General features: G+C 37.4%; 1 protein-coding gene across 1 annotated transcript; it reads right to left on the bottom strand.

The window, feature by feature from the left end:
* Nucleotides 1-1,806: 1,806 nt before the first annotated feature.
* BEND3 (BEN domain containing 3) lies at nt 1,807-10,575 on the bottom strand. The gene is made up of 2 exons (XM_015816888.1): nt 10,102-10,575; nt 1,807-4,714 (listed from the first exon to the last, which is right to left on the bottom strand). Exons 1-2 carry the CDS (start codon nt 10,360-10,362, stop codon nt 2,504-2,506), a joined length of 2,472 nt encoding a protein of 823 aa, XP_015672374.1. The 5' UTR covers nt 10,363-10,575; the 3' UTR covers nt 1,807-2,503.
* Between the last annotated feature and the right edge of the window lie 8,508 nt (nt 10,576-19,083).

Here is a 19,083-nt window from a genome sequence, read left to right as displayed (position 1 = left end):
TAAGGCACCCGCCGGAAAAGGGGGAAAAATGGTGGACAAAAAAAATGGCGGACAGCCTTGCTTGGCGACCCCCGTGAAATGGTCGATCGACCCCAGATGGGGTCCCGACCCACAGGTTGAGAACCACTGCTCTAAAGCATCTTTCTGCTTTCAGATTGAAAGCATCTCAACAACACTAACAATGTGATTCTGATCCTTCAATAGCAAAGGCTGTGTTGTTTCAGTGAACGGGACAACCTGTAGGGAGTACACTAAAGCAGAGCCTCCTCAGCAAATCATACAAGGTGAAAAGCTGACTAAAATATTATCAAAATAAGAAACGCTGTTTGTCAAAATTCACTCATTTACCATTCAGGCTTCGCACTATAAAAATGAATAAAATTAACATTTACCAAACAAAAGCTCAAATAGTTTATAATCTTTTCCGTAACATGGTCAGGATTGTGTTCATATTCCCAAAATTATTATCAAGATTAAGAACACGTTATTTTCAGAATGTTTTCTAATGTCCAAGACACTAGAAATAATGCATAGCATACAATTAAACCCTTTATTAATTGAGTCTAATAAATTATAAAGGAAAATATTTTGATCAGTTTATCTTATGTTCTCTGCTCTATATACGATGCAAGTACCTCTTTCATCATAAGCAGGGGTAATATATTCTGCACAAAATGTCCATTTTAAATCAATTGTTCAAGTCACTTTGGCTAAAGTACCAGGAGTCTGTGAATTCTAGACCTGCCTTAGGCATGAAGGTGACTTGTCAGTCACTCTTTCTCGCTGCTCAACCTAGCAACTCAAGAGGGTTGATTTTGTGGAGACAATAGCACACACACACACACACACACACACGTGTGTATATATGCATATATGTTGTCTACATAGTTTGCAAGTGTAACAAGTGTATCAAACTAGAAAGGACTGGAAGTCAAATGACACCATCCTTAGCCCTGAACAAGCATTCTACTACAGAGCATTCAACTGTACATGCTGATCGTCTTGTATGCAATTTACACAATTCAAGGGAAGAGCAACTCCATAGACAAGGGTCAATTTTTCTAAACCAATGCTGGAGAGCTTTATGGGCATTTCAGGAAAAAAAATCAGTGGGTTGGATCTGGAAGTCTTGTTTTTGCCAGGTAAAAATCCATGGAACAAGTTACTGGAACTTGTTAGTCATGACTGATTTCAGTGGGATTGAAATACTGTTAACTTCATTTCGATCTAATCCAGCCCCAGCACATACAAGGAAATGTCAGTTTGGGAATATGATTTTATTCTATTATGAGAATCTCATGACTTGCAGTAAAAGAAAACATAAAGCCCTGACACAATGTAATACCCTTCAGAAAAAAACAAAACAAAAATGTCTTAATGTTTACTGAACATATATTTAGTGGAACTATATAATCAATGATTTTGATCAACTGAACAATGATTAAAGTAGTTTATAATCTTTGTGATAATGAAATTATTTGGGTGTCACTGTATTTGAAGATAACTAATCAATATACGATAGAGTTTAGTATATAATTCAAATAAAAATATAGATAGTATATTTAATATTTTCAACAGTTTAAAAGCTGCAGTAATTTAACTGATAAAAATATGGACTTAAGTGTTTTGCACATTCCTCAATTCAAGTATTTTTTTTGAAGTAGTGAGTATAACAGGTAATAGCACCACTTTTACTGATACAGAGTAGGATTCTATATTTCACAATCTCCACGCATACCAGTAGTTTTTTTTATCAAGATTACACAGAAAACAATAATTTATATGAATAAAAAATTAAATCAATACTACAGTTTTAACATAAACACTCATTAAATAACCCCATGATTATAATTTTAATTTTTACACCAAATCAACTACAAAATGAAAAATTATTTTTAAAAAGTGATAACTTGATTTTGTAATTTTTCCTTTCCTAATATTCAAACTTGATACAAGGAGTATTCATAAGCATAGAAACTGTTGTGATTTTCCATTCTTTCTTAAAGAGGTATAACATTTTAAAATTGGAGTTTTGAAATATTTAAAAATTAATTTCCAAATGATAGATTAAAGGTCCCTGTTGAAAACTCTTAAAAGAAGTTAATTACTATTTAAAAATAATTAAAAATTAAACACTAATTTATTTCCACTGATGAATATTATATTTAGAGGATATATTATTAGATCAACTCTTAATAATTTGTAGTTCCTTGTGATCCAGTTTAGGTAGGTGGTAACTGAAAAAACAGCAAGAATTCTAAGCTACATAAAGGCATACTAAAGTGGAGTTATAAAATATCTTTTTCCGCCATATGCATTTGTTTCAGTAGGGCTCTTAAGAGAGACTTTCATTCGATTATCACTTCCTACTTCTTACCCATTTCCTGTATGTGTAAACACATATGAAAGAAAAGATGTATTGTAGTTGCCCTAGTGCTAAACCAATTGACCTCTCAAGCTACTTCAAAATAACTGAAGTTACCATCTTTGGAAACTTAAAAGATCACTTTTTTGCTTTCTTGGCTTTTTTCAATATGTCACACTTTTTTCTATTTGGACGTCTGCATCTTTCATCAATGCTAGGTATACATTCATAATGCCAAACTTCATCCATCTTTTCAACAGGATAAACAGCTTCAACATAATGGCGGATGAGTCTCAGTCTGACAGGATCAAGCTGCTTTTTGTTACAAGCCCCTGAATGGTTGTATTGCAGTCTGAGGTTATCTGAAGTAAAAAGCTCTGGAAAAAGTCTTACTAAGAGTCTGGCAGCAAAGTTACCAACTGAAAGACTTTGTTGTACTATCTCTCTTACCTCTTTATCAGACAGCAAATATAGAGAAGGCACAGAAAAGTCTGGTGGAGGAACAATAAGTTCCTCAAGTGGTATCTTGCAAAAATCTTTGTTGCTTCTTTCTGGAGGCAATGGTGGTCCTTCAAATTCCTCTTTAAATCGTTCTGGGTTTATTGCATAGGTCAGGAATTCTCTCCTCTCGGGTCCCGGTACATGGACTTTTCGCTGCAATTGGTAGGTGCGTCTCTGTTCAGTATCTCTCCGACGGCATCTTTCATCCAGTTTCCCAACAAATTCCAGTGTCCATACTCTATCATTCTTTGCTCTTGGATACAGCATTTGCACATAGTGTCGAATCAATTTAATTCTAACAGGATCAAGTTGTTTCTTGCCTAGTGAGCCACTGCAATTGTATTGCTTCCTTAAGTTTTCAGGAGTAAACAATTCAGGAAATAAGTGAACTAGCAATCGAGAAGCAAAATTACCTATAGATAAGCTACTTTCATATATATTCTTAAGCTGCTCCTTACTTAACAGATAATCTGAGACAGGAACATCAAAATCAGGGGAAGGGATATCAAGTTTATCAAAGTCTATGGGCACAAGCCAAATCTTTTTTGATCTTCTACCTGGTCTTTCATAGTCACAATTATCTTCTACTTTTATAACTGACACATCATCAGGCAAACTTGAAGAATCATAGCAATCATCTCTTATCTGTTCATTCTCACTGTCATCCATATACATGCTTTCAAGTTCATCATTTATTCGCTGAACACAATGCTGTAACCAAGCCTTTCTCTCCTGCATAGCAGGAAAGTAGATCTCTGTGTATCTGCGGATTACCTGAAGTCGCTGAGGATCAAGTTCTTGTTTTCCACACTCTCCGTAACAGCTGTATCTTTCAGCCAATTTTCTGTGATCAAAGAGTTCCGGAAACAATCTGTGTAGCAAAAATACACAAAATTCTCCAGGAGAAGATGCTTCATCTAAAAATTCATTTATATCCTGGGCATCAAATACCCATTCTGAGGCAACAGAAGTATTTCTATCAATCGGTAGAACTTCTTCATCATCCTTATCATTAATATGATCAGACTCATAAAAACTGGAGGACTGTATATCTGACTGACCATTTTCCATATCTCTCTGAGCCCAAAAACTATTGAAAAAGTCATTGACCTGAGGCAAACATTCTGCTTGCCAAACAGCGGGATTTTTCACAGATGGATAACAGACTTCCACATAGTTTCGGATGAGTTGCAGATGAAGTGATTCAAGTTTCTTTTTGTTAAGATAACCACACGTGGTGCAGGCCTTACTTAATTCATCCTCACTAAAGAGTTCTGGAAAAAGTTGTACAAGTAATCGGCAGGCCAGATCACCACCTGATGTACTTTGATCCATAATCTGTTTGAGTTCTGAGGCAGTCAGCTGATACTCAGGAGGTGGCTTGAATTCTGCAACAGCATCTATTGGACTGACCTGTTTCTTAATTCTACTGACTTCTAGCGATAGCAGATCTACTTTGCTATGCAGTTGAGTCATGTTAGAATTTAATGTATTCAGTGTATAAAACATTTTTTGTATTAAAGAATAGATATTTGAATCAGATTCGGCAGTAATATTGCTTGTTTCTCTTTTCCGCTGGTCATTCAAAGTCCTAAGATTGGAGGGACTGCTAGGATTAATCTTTTCAAATAACTCAAAGGTGGTAAACTGTTCTGTTCCTGGCAAAGTCTTCTTCTCTGTAATTTTGTGAGAGATCCCATAAAGAGGTTTCTTATATGAAGGCATAACTGTGTTATTCAATGTTTCTTCACAAATCCATGTTAGACTGGAATTTTTGCTCTTGCTTGGCTGCTCAACATCTTCCTGAGTAGGCAATCCATCTCTGCATCTCAAGTTTGAGGTCTGATCCTTTCAATAAACAAACAGGTCATTAGTTTATAATTCTTTTGAATAAGTTCTTAACTTGTCCTTAAGGAACAAGTAATACATTGTCCGAATTTAAACAAGGCATTGATTTAATCTAATTTGACATAAGGTCAGTTGTAGATTAGGTTAGTTGAACTTAGTTCTCTAAAAGTCAGTAACATTCCATTAAATCATAAATTATTATATCTATTGACTAAGTGCGACTAAATTAATCTTAATTTAACTAGAATTAACCAAACATTAGAATATTATTTTAGCAGTCATTTGCTTACGATTTAGATCAGAAAATAATCCTGAATGTAAGTTGATATTCAAAATATAAAACAAAATAAATTATTTGACAGAACAACAAAAGAAGCCTATATGAAGATTCCATGTAATATTGCTTCTCTATCTTGTCAACCTAGGATTGCCAGCTACAGGTAAAACAGATTCCCAAGAAATTTTTCTCTAATAAATATGTCTAGGTGACACTTGCATATCTGTCCATAAATGCATGCTTGTTTACACTTGCTGATCTGAGGTACTATTCCAAAAACTAGAAGGGCCAAGGTAAAAAATGATATTAATACCATTAATACTTATGGATTCAAATGAAATGCCCACAAAATATTAGAATTGACAATGAAAATATTGAAGTGATAGATAATTACTGTCTTTTAGGATCAATTATCTTCAATAGAAAAAAGATTGTCACTGATAAGATCATCTGGAGCAGGAGGCAGGCACCGCAAACAGTGCAAGAGTTCAAGCACCCATTCTCTACAAAAGAGGATCGGTACCTGAACTTGTGCGACATTATAGCACCCAGGAGCTTCGATCGACTCTCCTGTCCCTCAAAAGCAGGAACCGTGGCAGAGAGAAGGTAAGTCAGTCCGGTGCAGCAAGAAGGGAGAGGGAAGCATGAGGTATGTTATTGGGTTGGGGAGGCCTTGGGGGCCTGTTCCATCACTAAGTCCTCCATTGCCTTCCCCACCCTGAGATACCTCATGTGCACTTAATGAGCCCCGTGTGTCTTTAACAAGCAGGGAGTAATTTGTTCAAGGTACGAGATTCACTCCCACAAATTTTCAAGTTGCGAATGGAATGGGCAGGCTCCATTACATTCGTAACTTGAGGACTACCTGTATTCAGTAAGGACTTCCATCCCGTAATTTGCATTAGTCCTTACATTTCAACTTCATTTTCAAAACAGACATTCTTATTCACCAATGTTGGGGGAGGGAGGAGGAGCCCTTACCTGGTCCTAAGTTATCTTCTCTTAAATTTGTCTAAATATACTACAGGTTGCAAAACAGGATACAGTGGCTTAGTGCAGGTGCTTCGAGTTAATAATCACAGTCCATCTGCTTTTCCTTTCCAGCCTGATCCTTACAATTTTCTCCTTTCCTCTCAATCCTTCCTCCTTTCTTATTAATTATAAATCCCTCTGCAGGGTAATGATATGAGTTTTGTGCCCTCTAGACTTATCATGACCCAAAGTATGAAAAATTAGGGCCAAAGTGACCTCTGTTTAAGGCTACCCACGAGCTCATTGGCAGTTCTGAGCTATTCATTCTTTCTAGGCCTAACCTTCTCCAAAGGAAAAATGCTCTGTTAAATTTAAGTGGTCCTAATAGATTTGACTTTAAATATATTTAGAACTTTTATATTTTTAACAACAATGTTTAAGGTTATTTTAATATTAAAAAATCTAATATTATCTTGATTGTGATTTTATTATTGGAAGTCATCCTGAGCATTGTGAGATAATAGGGAAAAGTATACATCTAAATAAATTAAGGTTGTACAAAACATTAAAAAGAAGCAAAGCATTTCTTCTCCGAAGCATTAAAACAGCTCAATCCTCTGAAAGGCTTGTCACAGCTGATTCAGAGGTTTTCCCCAGTACCTGTGGAAGTGTTGCTTGAATACGCCTATTATTGTCATCATCATCATCTTTTTATTTTGAAGAAAAGGGATTTATATAATGCTCCCATGTACAATTTTCCATACAACTACTGTGTAAGGTGGTTGGGCTGAGAGTGAGTACCTGACTCAAAGTCACCCAGTTGGCTTTCACATCTAAGAGAGGACTAGAACTCACATCTCCTGGATTCTAGTCCAGTACCATAACTACTATACCAGTCTAGCCTAGATGCAGAATCAATTGAAAAAGCCATCAAAGCAGTAACATCAAGCCTTCTGGAGAGAACTATTTAATTGTTCAAGGAGAAACATGCTAACATGTTTCCCAAAGTGCTCCTTTCAAACAATCTGTATGTCCCTTCCATATATCAGACTCATTTGCTTGGATCCTAATATCACCAGCAGAAAAAAATGTGACTTATTTTGAATCTGCTCTTTCAGAGTACTTTGTTTCACCCAACATCTGCAAGGCTAGGTTTTCTGCTGGAACAGAGAATATAAATGTAAGAATTCAGAAAATTATTTCCTTTATTTATTTCCTTTTAACCATTGGCATCCCCCATTCAATATAATGATTTCCACAAACAAAGTCCTTCAGTGAGCCTTCAAATCTAAGCCATTATGTACGATATAACAACTGAATTATTATGATGTCCAAATTGGTATCTATTTGTAAATATCTTCTGGTAAAAGAAATACAGGAAATGTCAAAGAAGCTGCAAATAGGCATAATGTATTAATGAAGACATCAAAATAATACAAGATGCTTATATAAATTTGTACCTGATACCCTTTATTTCTTGAATTCTCCATCTACCATTAGGTCATAATTCATACTAATATTTTGTTTTGTTTGTGTGTCTTCAGTAATTCAGCACACAACAGATTTCTATATTTTGCAAACACAGTTTTGTCTCATAAGATCAATAGCAAATTGTAAAATGCAGAACATAAAAACATATGTGAATATTCACACTTTAAAATCTGATCTTATTTTTTTATTAACCTAATGCTTATTCAAATACTGCAAAGGCAAACATGCATTGAATATTCTATCTTAAAAACACAAGGAAATAAGTATTATTGTCCCAGAAAGAATAGCTGAAATATTCTCATTTATTTTCATTGACCCAAGATTGTATATATATCAAGGTTCAATATATAAGAGCTTTGATTAATATTTGAAGAGCAGTTACACAAAACAATGTAAGATACTTTCTTAAACTCTGTATATTGATAAAAACCTGTTTATTGTAATTTCAGCCATAATTATGTATGGAATAAATACTCAAATATATTTTTGTGCTTTGTATTTTGTCATCTGAGATACTGGCTGAGGCAAGTATACTGGAGAATTTCCTTAGTTCATCTCCCCTTGCTGGATAGGCTCTCTTCCAATCAAAGAAAGCAAATTAACGACAATTTGGCATAATGCAATCTTACCTTATTAGCATTATCTGCTTTGGGACTTGATAAAACCCTGGCTGAACTAAAGCAGAGGATATGAGATCTAAACATCTAAAATGACAGAGCCGAAGACTCCCATCCCTTTTACAGCATAATCACTCCTTCTCCTTGGTCTGTCTCTATACATTTCTGTAACATCTTACGTGTTCCACGTAGCAGACTACTTACTTTGGCCTGAATTGGGGTTCTATCTATTAGGGCAACAACTGGCATATAAAAGCTGAACTTGTGTCTGTTCAGACTCAAAGATACAATCTATCTCACATATGCTACATTATACACTCAATGATCAGCAGGTTTAATACTTCCAATTGTTAATAATTTTAATTGCTATCTGACCAGGAAGTTGTTACCATTCTTCGGGTCAGAAACCTCTAAGAAGATTGCAAAATGCCTTGGTAAGGCTACACTTGGAATACTGCATCCAGTTTTGGTCACCACGATGTAAAAAAGATGTTGAGACTCTAGAAAGAGTACAGAGAAGAACAACAAAGATGATTAGGGGACTGGAGGCTAAAACATATAAGGAACAATTGCTGGAATTGGGTATGTCTAGTCTAATGAAGAGAAGACGAGGGGTGACATGGTAGCAGTGTTCCAATATCTCAGGGGCTGCCACAAAGAAGAGGGAGTGAAGCTATTCTTTAAAGCACCTGAAGGCAGGACAAGAAGCAACGGATGGAAACTAACCAAAGAGAGAAGCAACCTAGAACTAAGAAGAAATTTTTTGACAGTTAGAACAATTAATCAGTGGAAAAACCTGCCTCCAGAAGCTGTGAATGCTCCAACACTGGAAGTTTTTAAAAAGAGACTGGTCAGCCATTTGTCTGAAATGGTACAGGTTTCCTGCCTGAGCAGGGGGTTGGACTAGAAGACCTCCAAGATTCCTTCCAACTTCTTCTTCATCATCATCATCATGTACTGGCCTTGTAGTGCTTTGTCTTCCCCTGCCTCTATTCTGTTCTTCATTTGGTCTTTCTTGTAGGCCAGTTTGGTCTCTCCAGTAGTCAGTAAGCCTTCCTGATATACTAATTTCAATGCATCTTCATCAATGTCCTTCAGATATTCTTCCAAAGCCATTTTTTTTTCTTCAACCATCTGATGTACTTGCAGCATTCCATGCCCACCTATTTGCCTTGGTAGATAAAGTCTGTCAATGTCACTGCGTGGATGAAGGGCATGATTCATTGTCATTATTTTTCTGGTCTTTTTATCCATTGCTTTTAGTTCTGATTATTATTATTATTATCATTATTATTATTATTATTATTATTATTATTATTACTATTACTATTACTGCTGCTGCTGCTATTATTATTATTATTATTATTATTATTATTATTATTATTATTATTATTATTATTATTATTATTATTATTTAGTTTTTGGATGTGATACTATCAGGGAATTCTAAGCCTTAGAATTAATTTGAAGATTTTTTTTTAAGAACACAAAGCTGCAAGAGGAAAACGTAGCGTAACATACACATAACATAACATGTTTATAGTTTCAGAAACTAAGCCTAAGCTTTCACCTATGAAACATCTCTAATATTACTGTTGCACTTAACCAAAATGCATCTGTTAGTTTTGTTAGTACAAATGTTAAAAGATACACTATTTTAGATGAAATCTAGAGGAATACCTAAATTAATCAGTAAGGGTTCTAATGACAAAAATATGAAGAAACTGACATTTTAAATAAATTACTGGTTTGAATATGCAAAATCTGCTTTAATATAGTACAATTTATGTATTAAATAAATGTTATCTAATAATAGTTTAAAATCTCTGTTTTGAATCTTGTTGTGTGAATTTTTGAATGTACTATTTATACATTACTTCCATAATGCAAGATCTGAACTTCACAGCAAAAATTATTTCAGTCTGGTCAAATATATTTCACTGTTGATATAAATGTATATTTATCAATAATCCCAGAAGGATAAAACAGTAAATTTAAGATGCTCTAAATAGCTATATGTAAGAAGTTACCTCTTGGGTAATGCCTCTTTTTTTCACACTTGGCAGAATTTCTTTGTGGTTCCCTGAACCATCAAAGCAAAATGAGGTTCGTTTTCGCTTGTTGATGTCTTGTAGGCAAGTTATTAAACCATCCAGTGAATTTTTTTCAGGTCTTGAAATCACAGAGCAGTCTAGCGCTTCATCTTCTTTATCAGTTTCTCCTTTCATATTATTTTTAATACCTAATTTAAAGAAAAAGAGTAACAAAGGTATCACAGATAGGAAATTCATCAGCTACTGATTCCAGGCACATGTTTTGATATGATATATAGTGGATATAAAAAATATAATGCATGGTGTTGGGGTAAGATCAGCTTACTTAGATTTCTACGTCTTTGCTTTTCTGCCTTTAATTTTTTTTGGGCTTTTCTGCATTTTGTATTATGTTGCTTATCCTGAAGAGAATAGCATGAAAATATTGTATACACTCATACATACAATGGATATAAAAAGTCTACACACCCTGGTTAAAATGCCAGATTTTTGAGATGTAAAATAACCAGACCAAGATAAATCACTTCAGAAGTTTTTCCTTAATGTAACATATAAGCTGTACAATTCAACTGAAAAATAAACTGAATTTTTTTTTCCAGGGGAAATAATAAAAATATGCAATAACATGTTTGCATAAGTGTGCACATCCTCTTATAAGTAGGGATGTTGCTGTATTAAGAATTCAGACTGATGGTAAATAGTAGTCAGTACACACCTGCCATCAATTAAAGTTATTCTGATTAAGCCCATATAAAGTTCAGCTGTTTTATGTAAGCCGTACAATACCATTGAAAAACAAACTGAAATATTTTAGGGGAGGGAATAAAAATAAAAAAAACTTAAAACAATGTGGTTGCACAGGTGTGCACTCCCTTCAACTAATACTTTAAAGCACCTTTTGATTTTATGACAGCATTCAGTCTTTTGGGTGGTAGCCTATCAGCATGGCACATCTTGCCTTTGGAATCTTTGTCTACTCTTCCTTGCAAAAGTGCTCCAAATCATCTGTATGGGGACAACTTGGCACAGGTGACCAGGGGGAGAGCCAGGCACGCAGGCAGGTGTGCAGAGCAGCAGCGTCTTCCAATTTTCACACACCTCTGCCACCACTGCACTGAGCTCCAGGCCGTTCAGAGTTTAGGCCAGTGCAGCGGCGGTGGTGTGTGTGTGTGTGAAAATAGGATGCCTGGTTGCCACCACCTCCCCACTGCTCACCCCACCCACTGCAACCACGGCTGAATGGTCCAAACATCACCATCACTGCTGAACAACCCAAACTCCAAACAGCTCAGAGCCTGGCATGGCAGCAACAGGGGGGGTGTATAAAAATGGGATGCACCTGGCCGCCGCCTCCCCACCTGTCCTGGCTGCCTCCAAACAGCCCAAACTCCAAACAGCTAGGAGCTTGGAGTAGCAGTGGCAGCAGTAGCAGTAGCAGCGGTGAGGGTGTGAAAATGGGAAGTCCCTGTCTGCCACTGTTCTGCGTTCTGTCCACCCGCTCGCTTGCCTGGCTCTCCCTCCAGTGGGAAGCTCCTGGTCACCACTGCCGCTATGCGCTCTGCCCACCCACTCGCTCATTCGCCTGGCTCTCCGGCCACCTGTGGCAAGTTGTGCCTGTGGTGAACTGCCCATGTTGAGTTGTCTTGTGGTGATTTGGCAGCAGTGAGTTAACAGAGGCAACTTGGCAGTGGCAATCTGGCAACGAGTTGTCCCATTCCAGGAGGAGTCACATCCACTAGCCTTGCCCTACCAGCCTGCATAATCACATTCAGATCTTGAACCTCCAGATTTTGTTTCATCTGAAGCCTGAAACAATAAAAATGTCTGATTTTTTGCCCAAAAAAATGTCTGAATTTTTGCCAGAAAAAATGAGTGCATCCAAAATGTTTTAGTAGAACATCTGGAATGTGAATTTTGTTCCAAGTTTGAAACAAAATATATATTATTTTCAATTTCATGCAGATGCCATAGTGCAGAGAAGGCTATGAATTAATTATACTATATGGCCTCAACTTGTCTGAAAAACATCTAGGAGGCCCATTCCTTCTTCTCAAACCCTACCCTTTCCTCCAGGCCCTGACTGCCCCCTCCCCAGTTTCAGGGAGCTCCCATCCATATTCAATATATTGTGCTAATAATAATGGAAAAGGCAGGGATCACTGGTGAAAAAGGAAAAAAAATCTAACATTTCAACTTCAAAAATTGCAACCTTCCTCTAAAACTACTCCCACACCAGCTACAATCAGGCTTTAAATCACTTTCCTATGACCAAGATTAAAATGAATATGCAAATACTAATCTACGAATTCAGTTTCTTGCTTATAAATGTATGCTAGAAGTTATATGTCTATAGTAAGATGGTGATGCCATCTGAAATATGGTTCTACCTGTTTGGGGCCATGACCCTCCACAAATGCTTGTCTGGACTCACTTTGACGTTCAGACTGAAAACATTTTTTACATTTGCCATCAGGCATATTTCATATTGCTAATATAGGAGATTAGAATGATCAAGATTTTGCCAAGGAACCAATTAACCTTCCAATTTTGCCAATACTTTCCCACAATAAAAGTATTTGGTTATCATCTATTTTGATTTAGAACTGAACATGCATAAAATCTCCTATTTTCTCACAATGTACAAAAGATGTTAGAAAAATAAAAAAAACATTAATAGGAGAGTCAAAAAATAACATTTATACATTAAAATGCCCAATTCATTGTTACAATACTTATATCAAAATAAATATTGGCTTTGGATACATAAATATTATAATTTGATAATGAAATATATTTAAAGAACAGTACCGTCAGTATTATCTTCATCATCAAACAATTCAGCTGAATTCATATTCTGTTTTTCTACACTGTTAGAACAAGAAAAAAATAGAAGATGAAACATAAGCATAATATAATCCATGACCCAAATGTAGCATTTCTGGTGCATAGGTAATATGTACATCAAGTTGTAGGCCATACTTAAGTTTTAGGCAACAATGCATATATTGTAATTCTATACAAGGGCAACATTTACTTATGTTGTTTGGTAGACTAGCATAAAATATATTGGCTGGGTCATGAATTAATATTATTAAGAATATAAAGAATTACAATAGTGTCAGATTTCATCAAAGCTGTACAAAATAAGTATGTTGGTTCTTTAAGAGACTAGCAACACAGATCTTCGTAATCTAAGGAAAATACATTAATAGTATATGTATTCATGACAGACCTGGATCCAACCGAGTCTTCCTGTGAATGAGACTTCTTCCATTAAAGTCATTTCAGTTAAATCAATTTTCCACAATAGAAGTTAGTGGGGTAGGGGGAAGATATCCTCTCTTTTTTTTCTGTCCTATTTCTCATTTCATTACAAGAGTATCAAGCTTTTTAGAGTAGCTTTTAAGTAAAGACGAAGGAGATTTGCAGCAATTCTTTCCATAAAAAGAACTCTGCATTCAAGAAACTAACATTGGATTGGAAACCTTAGGGATACATTTGATCTTTTAAATTTCTTTGGAACAATTAGTTCATTGTCAGAAAAAGGATTATCTTATATTCATTCTAATTACTTAGGCTGCCATCCTATGGATCCTACCTGTTGAGACAAATTCTTTTCAATATCAGAAAGAAACAAAAGAAGTATGCAATAGAAATAGTCAGTGGCTAGGCATCTTCCAATCTTCTGGAACTGCTTTAAGTGCATTCCCTTTATGTGTGTTTTAAATAAACAGGGAGGGAAACAATTGCAAACATTCCCTCCTTTTTTTCTAGTAAGGAAAATCATATGTCTGATATCAAATAATCAATGGGAAGTCTTTGCCTATTCAATGACTATGAGCTTATTGTGTATGAAGGTATATATATTTGTCATTGCTTTGTCACTAAATAAGCATTTTCTAATTTTATTCCAGTAGAGGGGAACAGTCAGTTGAAATGGCACCAGGATTTGACATATCTGTTAATGGAAATAGGCTAAAACGTTCTCTAGACTATGCGACATAATATAGACCAGGCAATTTATCTAAATGCACACCCATTTGGCTATTAAACCAATATTTCAGAACTCTCAACTGTTTTCCTCTACAAAATAATTATTTTCTTTAAAAAAAGTTAGGTTCATTCATGAATGATTCCTTGTCTTTCTCAAGCTTTATTTAGGTGATCAGGCTTCCATTCATGTGAAACAAAAGTGTATAGTGTGCACAAAGAATCTGTGTTTTCCCTCCTGGTCTACACATACACTGTTCCAGTCCATTTTATTCTTCAATTTCACCTATTCAGTTGAATGGTCTTGAAAGGAGATTTTAGGTACATTGATTATAGCACCAATGTAGAAAACAGCAAAAGGGTAGGGAATTTAAACTTTGATTTTAGAAAGTTACAAATGAATAAGGAACCAGATCAACTTGAAATAATATTTTGGAATTAATTATAAAAATACTTCCTATGGAAACATTCTTTTCCTTTGAATTTTAAAAAAACATATAGTAATCCTCACTTAGTAATGGGTCATATTATGACCATTTGAAGTTATGGCAGCCATGGAATGGGTGCTTTTTGGTCCATTAACATCATGCTAATCCCCTACCATCAAATGACTACATGTCAGCCAGTCAACTTTATGACCAGTCACAGTATTCCAATCATGTGACTGTGATTCATGATGGATTTTTGCAGGGTTCTGGCAAAAAACGCCCATGAATGGGCATGCTTAACAAATGTAGTGTTTGCTTAACAACTGCAGCATTCACTTAACAACCACAGTGTTTGCTTAACAACAGCTGCAAAAAATGATGGAAAATTACTTCCGATCATGTGAGTGTCTAGATTTATGACTATAATTACTTATGACAGTAATTCAGGCTCAATTACTGTCATAAGTCGAGGACTATCTGTAATAAAGTAAGACTTTAAAAATTAAACACTAGAGGGAACTAGAAAGATCTAAAGATTACAATTAAAGGAGAAAAACACTTAAATTCAACTTACAGTTACAGAATGAAGCAAAATATCTTAAGACTGGACATATTGAAGGATATTTTTAAACAACTGACCCAAAAGTTAATTTTAATAGTGTCTGCATCTATAGATAGACTGTGTCTAAAAGATGTTATGGAAAAGGAACAAGTTCTACTTGACAAGATCAAGACTAAGTTTAAAGTGGGATTTTAATATAACAGCTATCACAGTGATATGGAAAAAGATATTATATTAGATACACAAAAGAAATCAGCTGATGTCTTAATTAACATATAATTAACATAAAATGAAAAGAAATCAAATTTTAGGTCATTTGAGTGGGCTAAAGAGTATGATTTACTAGAAAAAAATATATAAAATTGGTTTATTTGATCAAGGCTAATACAGGTAATCCTTGATTTATGATAATTGAGCCTAAAATTTATGTTGCTAAATGAGACAGTTATGTGATTTTTGCCTCATTTTGCGACCTTTGTTGCCACTGTTAAGGGAATAACTGCAACTGTTAAGTTAGTAAAATGGTTGTAAAGTGAATTTGGCTTTCCCATTGACTTTGCTTATTAGAAGGTCGCAAGAGGCGGACATGTGACCCTGGGCCACTGCAACCATTATAAATATGAACTACTGTAGTTCCCAAGCATCTGAATTTTGATCATGTGACCATGGAGATGTTGGAGCAATCATGTGAAAAACAGTAGTAAGTTAGTTTTTCAGTGCCTTTGTAACTTCAGTCACTAAACAAATGGTTGTAAGCCGAGTACTACTTGTATAAATATGTTGCTATCTTTGATAACTTTCATGGACTTTTGTTGGCATCAACACTGAAATGATGAGGTTTTATGGATTTATTTATAGATAAAGAGATTAGATATGGGAATAAGTGATCGTTTGCTGTATTTTAAGAGGTGATAAGTTCCTACAATTATTTATACTTGTGATGAAGATGGAAAGTTACTTGTTTATTGTATATATTTCTTTTCTTTTTTTGCTATATTCTTATTTTTTTCCCTTTTCTGGTTCTCTTTTTTTCCCTTTTTTTCTTTTCTGGTGCCAACTATGTAGGGTTTACAAATTTTTTTAAAGGGCATTAACAATAAACCATTTCTTTGCAAGAATAATGTCTTATGCCTTTATATTATAATGCAATTCTTTAGATTATGGACTTGTGCACATGTAATAGGGAAAGGACCCATCCAAGGTTCCATATTATCCAATATAATATTATAAATTGCTAAAAACACTTCGATAAACTTGTACAGCAAGCAATTATGCCTGTGATCCTATTTATGCTTACATTGATATAAATGCTGTGAAGGTATTAACATCTGTCGTTTGTAAAGAAGCCTATCGTTAGCCAGTTCCCATTACCCAAAATCTCTTCTATATTCTTATACTGTCACCGTTGCGACAATATACTACTACTACAGAACTATAACTTACTTATAGAATAATAAAGATAAGTATAAATAATAAAGTATGAGAGGACAAGAGGGAAAAAGCCATCTGTCTTAGGTATTACTTTCCCTGCCACTCGTTACCATACCACTGGCATTTACCTGAATAGGGGATGCTTATGATTAGCTGCCACAACAAAGGAATTCCCAGGTAGCTTGAGTCTCTTAGGTGTGTACCCCAAAGAATTAAAAACATCATTCTCTCCACTAGTGATAATGATAGCTACTGTGTGCCTATCTGATCACCAAATGAAATGGCAGTTGCAAGAAGCCGCCACATTCACTCGCTTAGTCGGAGTAACAGCTATCACTGCAACAAAACAAAAGCAAGCAAGTGAAGATGCTTTTTTTTGCCACATGACATTTGTATGGCTTCCTAAGGAATTAAAACGTGTCCTACTCCTTGGAAAAAGCTAATGAAGATCCCTCTCGGGAAGCCTCAAGCAACAACTCTTACTTACTTACTTACTTACTTATTTATTATTTAAATTTATATACCGCCCTATCTCCCTTACGGGACTCAGGGCGGTGAACAGGCAATAATAAAAATCACAGTAAATATTACATAATGTAATATGATGTCCTCTTTTCTTCACCTTGTCACGGAAATCTAATCTCAGCCACAGCTAAAAAGCTTGCACCTGTTGAGCTGATAGCAAAAAGAATTCAGGGCAGCAAGACTGATCAGGGGCAATTAACTAAAGGGGCAAGTTGTTTGCCTATGTGCCAGATGAAGTGTGGCATCTGAAAGTGGGTACAGGATACCCAACCCTCATTGCTCTGCTCTGCCCTCAAGACAATGCACAGACGCTTCAGCAACTTGGGAGTAAGGTAAACTATGGGACACCAACTAAGCTTGTTCATTCACTCTCCTGTTCTCTGGAGTCAGCAGCATCTCAAATTGACCTCACTGCTTCCAACCCTCCCTCCCAAAGTCCCTATTTCTGCCAGCACCATCTGCTGTACCCTTTCAGCAGGTTCTCCGTTCTTGGATAGAACAGGCCCATTTTGTCATAAAAGTTAGACCCGAAGTCATGCCTCCGCTTGCTCCTCTGAGCTCCATGTCTGTCTACCTGGCTATGCCCTCTATGCTTCTTCTTATGCCAGTGGCCAATTCGACCATGAGGACCAAACCCAGCGCTATCCTGAAAGAACCATCTAGGTCAGTGATGGCGAACCTTTTAGAGACCGAGTGTCCAAACTGTAACCCAAAACCCACTTATGCATGGTCGAGTGCCAGGTGGGTGTGGCCCATTGGGTGGGTGTGGCTGCAGTGGTAAGGGCAGACTGGGTGGGACTAAAAAGTTCAATCAATCAATTCCAACTTTGCAAGATCTTTTTTTTCCCTTGAGAAGTTGAAATTGATTGATTTATTGAACCTTTTTTTTTTTGCACACGGCAGCGGAGGCCTAAAGCAAAAAGGTTTCATAAAACCCAGCTGAAGGCTTGGGACTGGGGCAACGGCGCGCGTGCCCACAGAGAGGGCTCTGAGTGCCGCCTCTGGCACCCGTGCCATACGTTCACCACCACTGATCTAGGTTAGGAAACTGGCCCAGTAAGGTAAACTTAACACAGGGGCGCGAAGGCATTCAGCACCCCCTCCCTTTTACACGATTGCGAGACAGCGCTTCGGGTCACGTGGCTATTCTTCTCCCCCCACCACCACCCGCCCCCTCCACGCCACACCAAATGGCCGACGTGGGGGACATATTTCCTCTGCCTCGCAACTTGGGACTGGCAAGGAGAGAAACTTTAAAACTTAATCGGCAGCAGACGCAGCAACGGGGCCAGCCCAGGCCCTGCGAGTAATCGCAAAAAAAAGAAGGATCCCGTTGCCATCCGGGGAGCAGTCTCTAGGCAACGGGAACGGCGGAGGTGGGACTTGAAGCAACTGGGGAGAAGGCGGACTGGGGCCACGGCCGGGCTCGCTCGCTCGCTCCCCGCTGAAGCGCGTTTTCAAACCAGCCCTCCTAGCAGCGCCTCTCCTTCCCCGTCGCTGCGGCAGCTGCCACAAGGCTTCCCCCCCCCCGTCCCCCGCCATCCCGCGGTAGCCCCCTCTGTGGGCAGCTGGAAGCCAAGCAGGAGGAGGGGGAAATAAGTCTTTCCTTCCGCCCTCCCTCCCTCCCGCTGACCGACGGCGGTGGCGCCCGGGCTGGCTCTCGGCCACGCCGGTCGGAGAGCACAGCCATGGCTCCCACGGCCGCTCTGCGCCAGCAGGGGAGACCGCCCGACGCGCCGCTCTCCGAGCCGCGGAGCGAGTCATCCCGACAGCTCCCCGCAACGACTAACGCGCGGGGCCGCCTCGGGGGCCCGACCTGAGAAAGTTAGGGGAGAGGGGAAGGGGCTTACCTGGCTCCGTCTTAGGCACTGTGGAAAAAAGGAGGGTGGGGACACCTGGCCTCTTGGTCTCGGGTGGGTTTGTGTTTTGTTTTGGTTTTTTTTTTTTAAAAAAAAAGAACGGCCGTGTCTGGTTCCCCCGGCTTTCCCTCCCCCTTGGCGCTTTGTGTGAGTGTGCGTGTGT

This window comes from Protobothrops mucrosquamatus, unplaced genomic scaffold (assembly GCF_001527695.2).
Source record: "Protobothrops mucrosquamatus isolate PMUCROS unplaced genomic scaffold, P.Mucros_1.0 scaffold518, whole genome shotgun sequence".
In the NCBI taxonomy this organism is placed as follows: Eukaryota; Metazoa; Chordata; class Lepidosauria; order Squamata; family Viperidae; genus Protobothrops; species Protobothrops mucrosquamatus.
The sequence above is the reverse complement of the archived record's forward strand: the minus strand, read 5'-3'. Positions and strand labels throughout refer to the sequence as shown.

Excerpts from the sequence above, each read along its gene's own strand:
- BEND3 (XM_015816888.1), bottom strand. The coding sequence starts at position 10,362 with ATGAATTTCCTATCTGTGATACCTTTGTTACTCTTTTTCTTTAAATTA. Across the intron at positions 4,715-10,101 it reads AAAGAGGCATTACCCAAGAG|GATCAGACCTCAAACTTGAG; the intron begins GTAACTTCTTAC and ends GTTTATTGAAAG.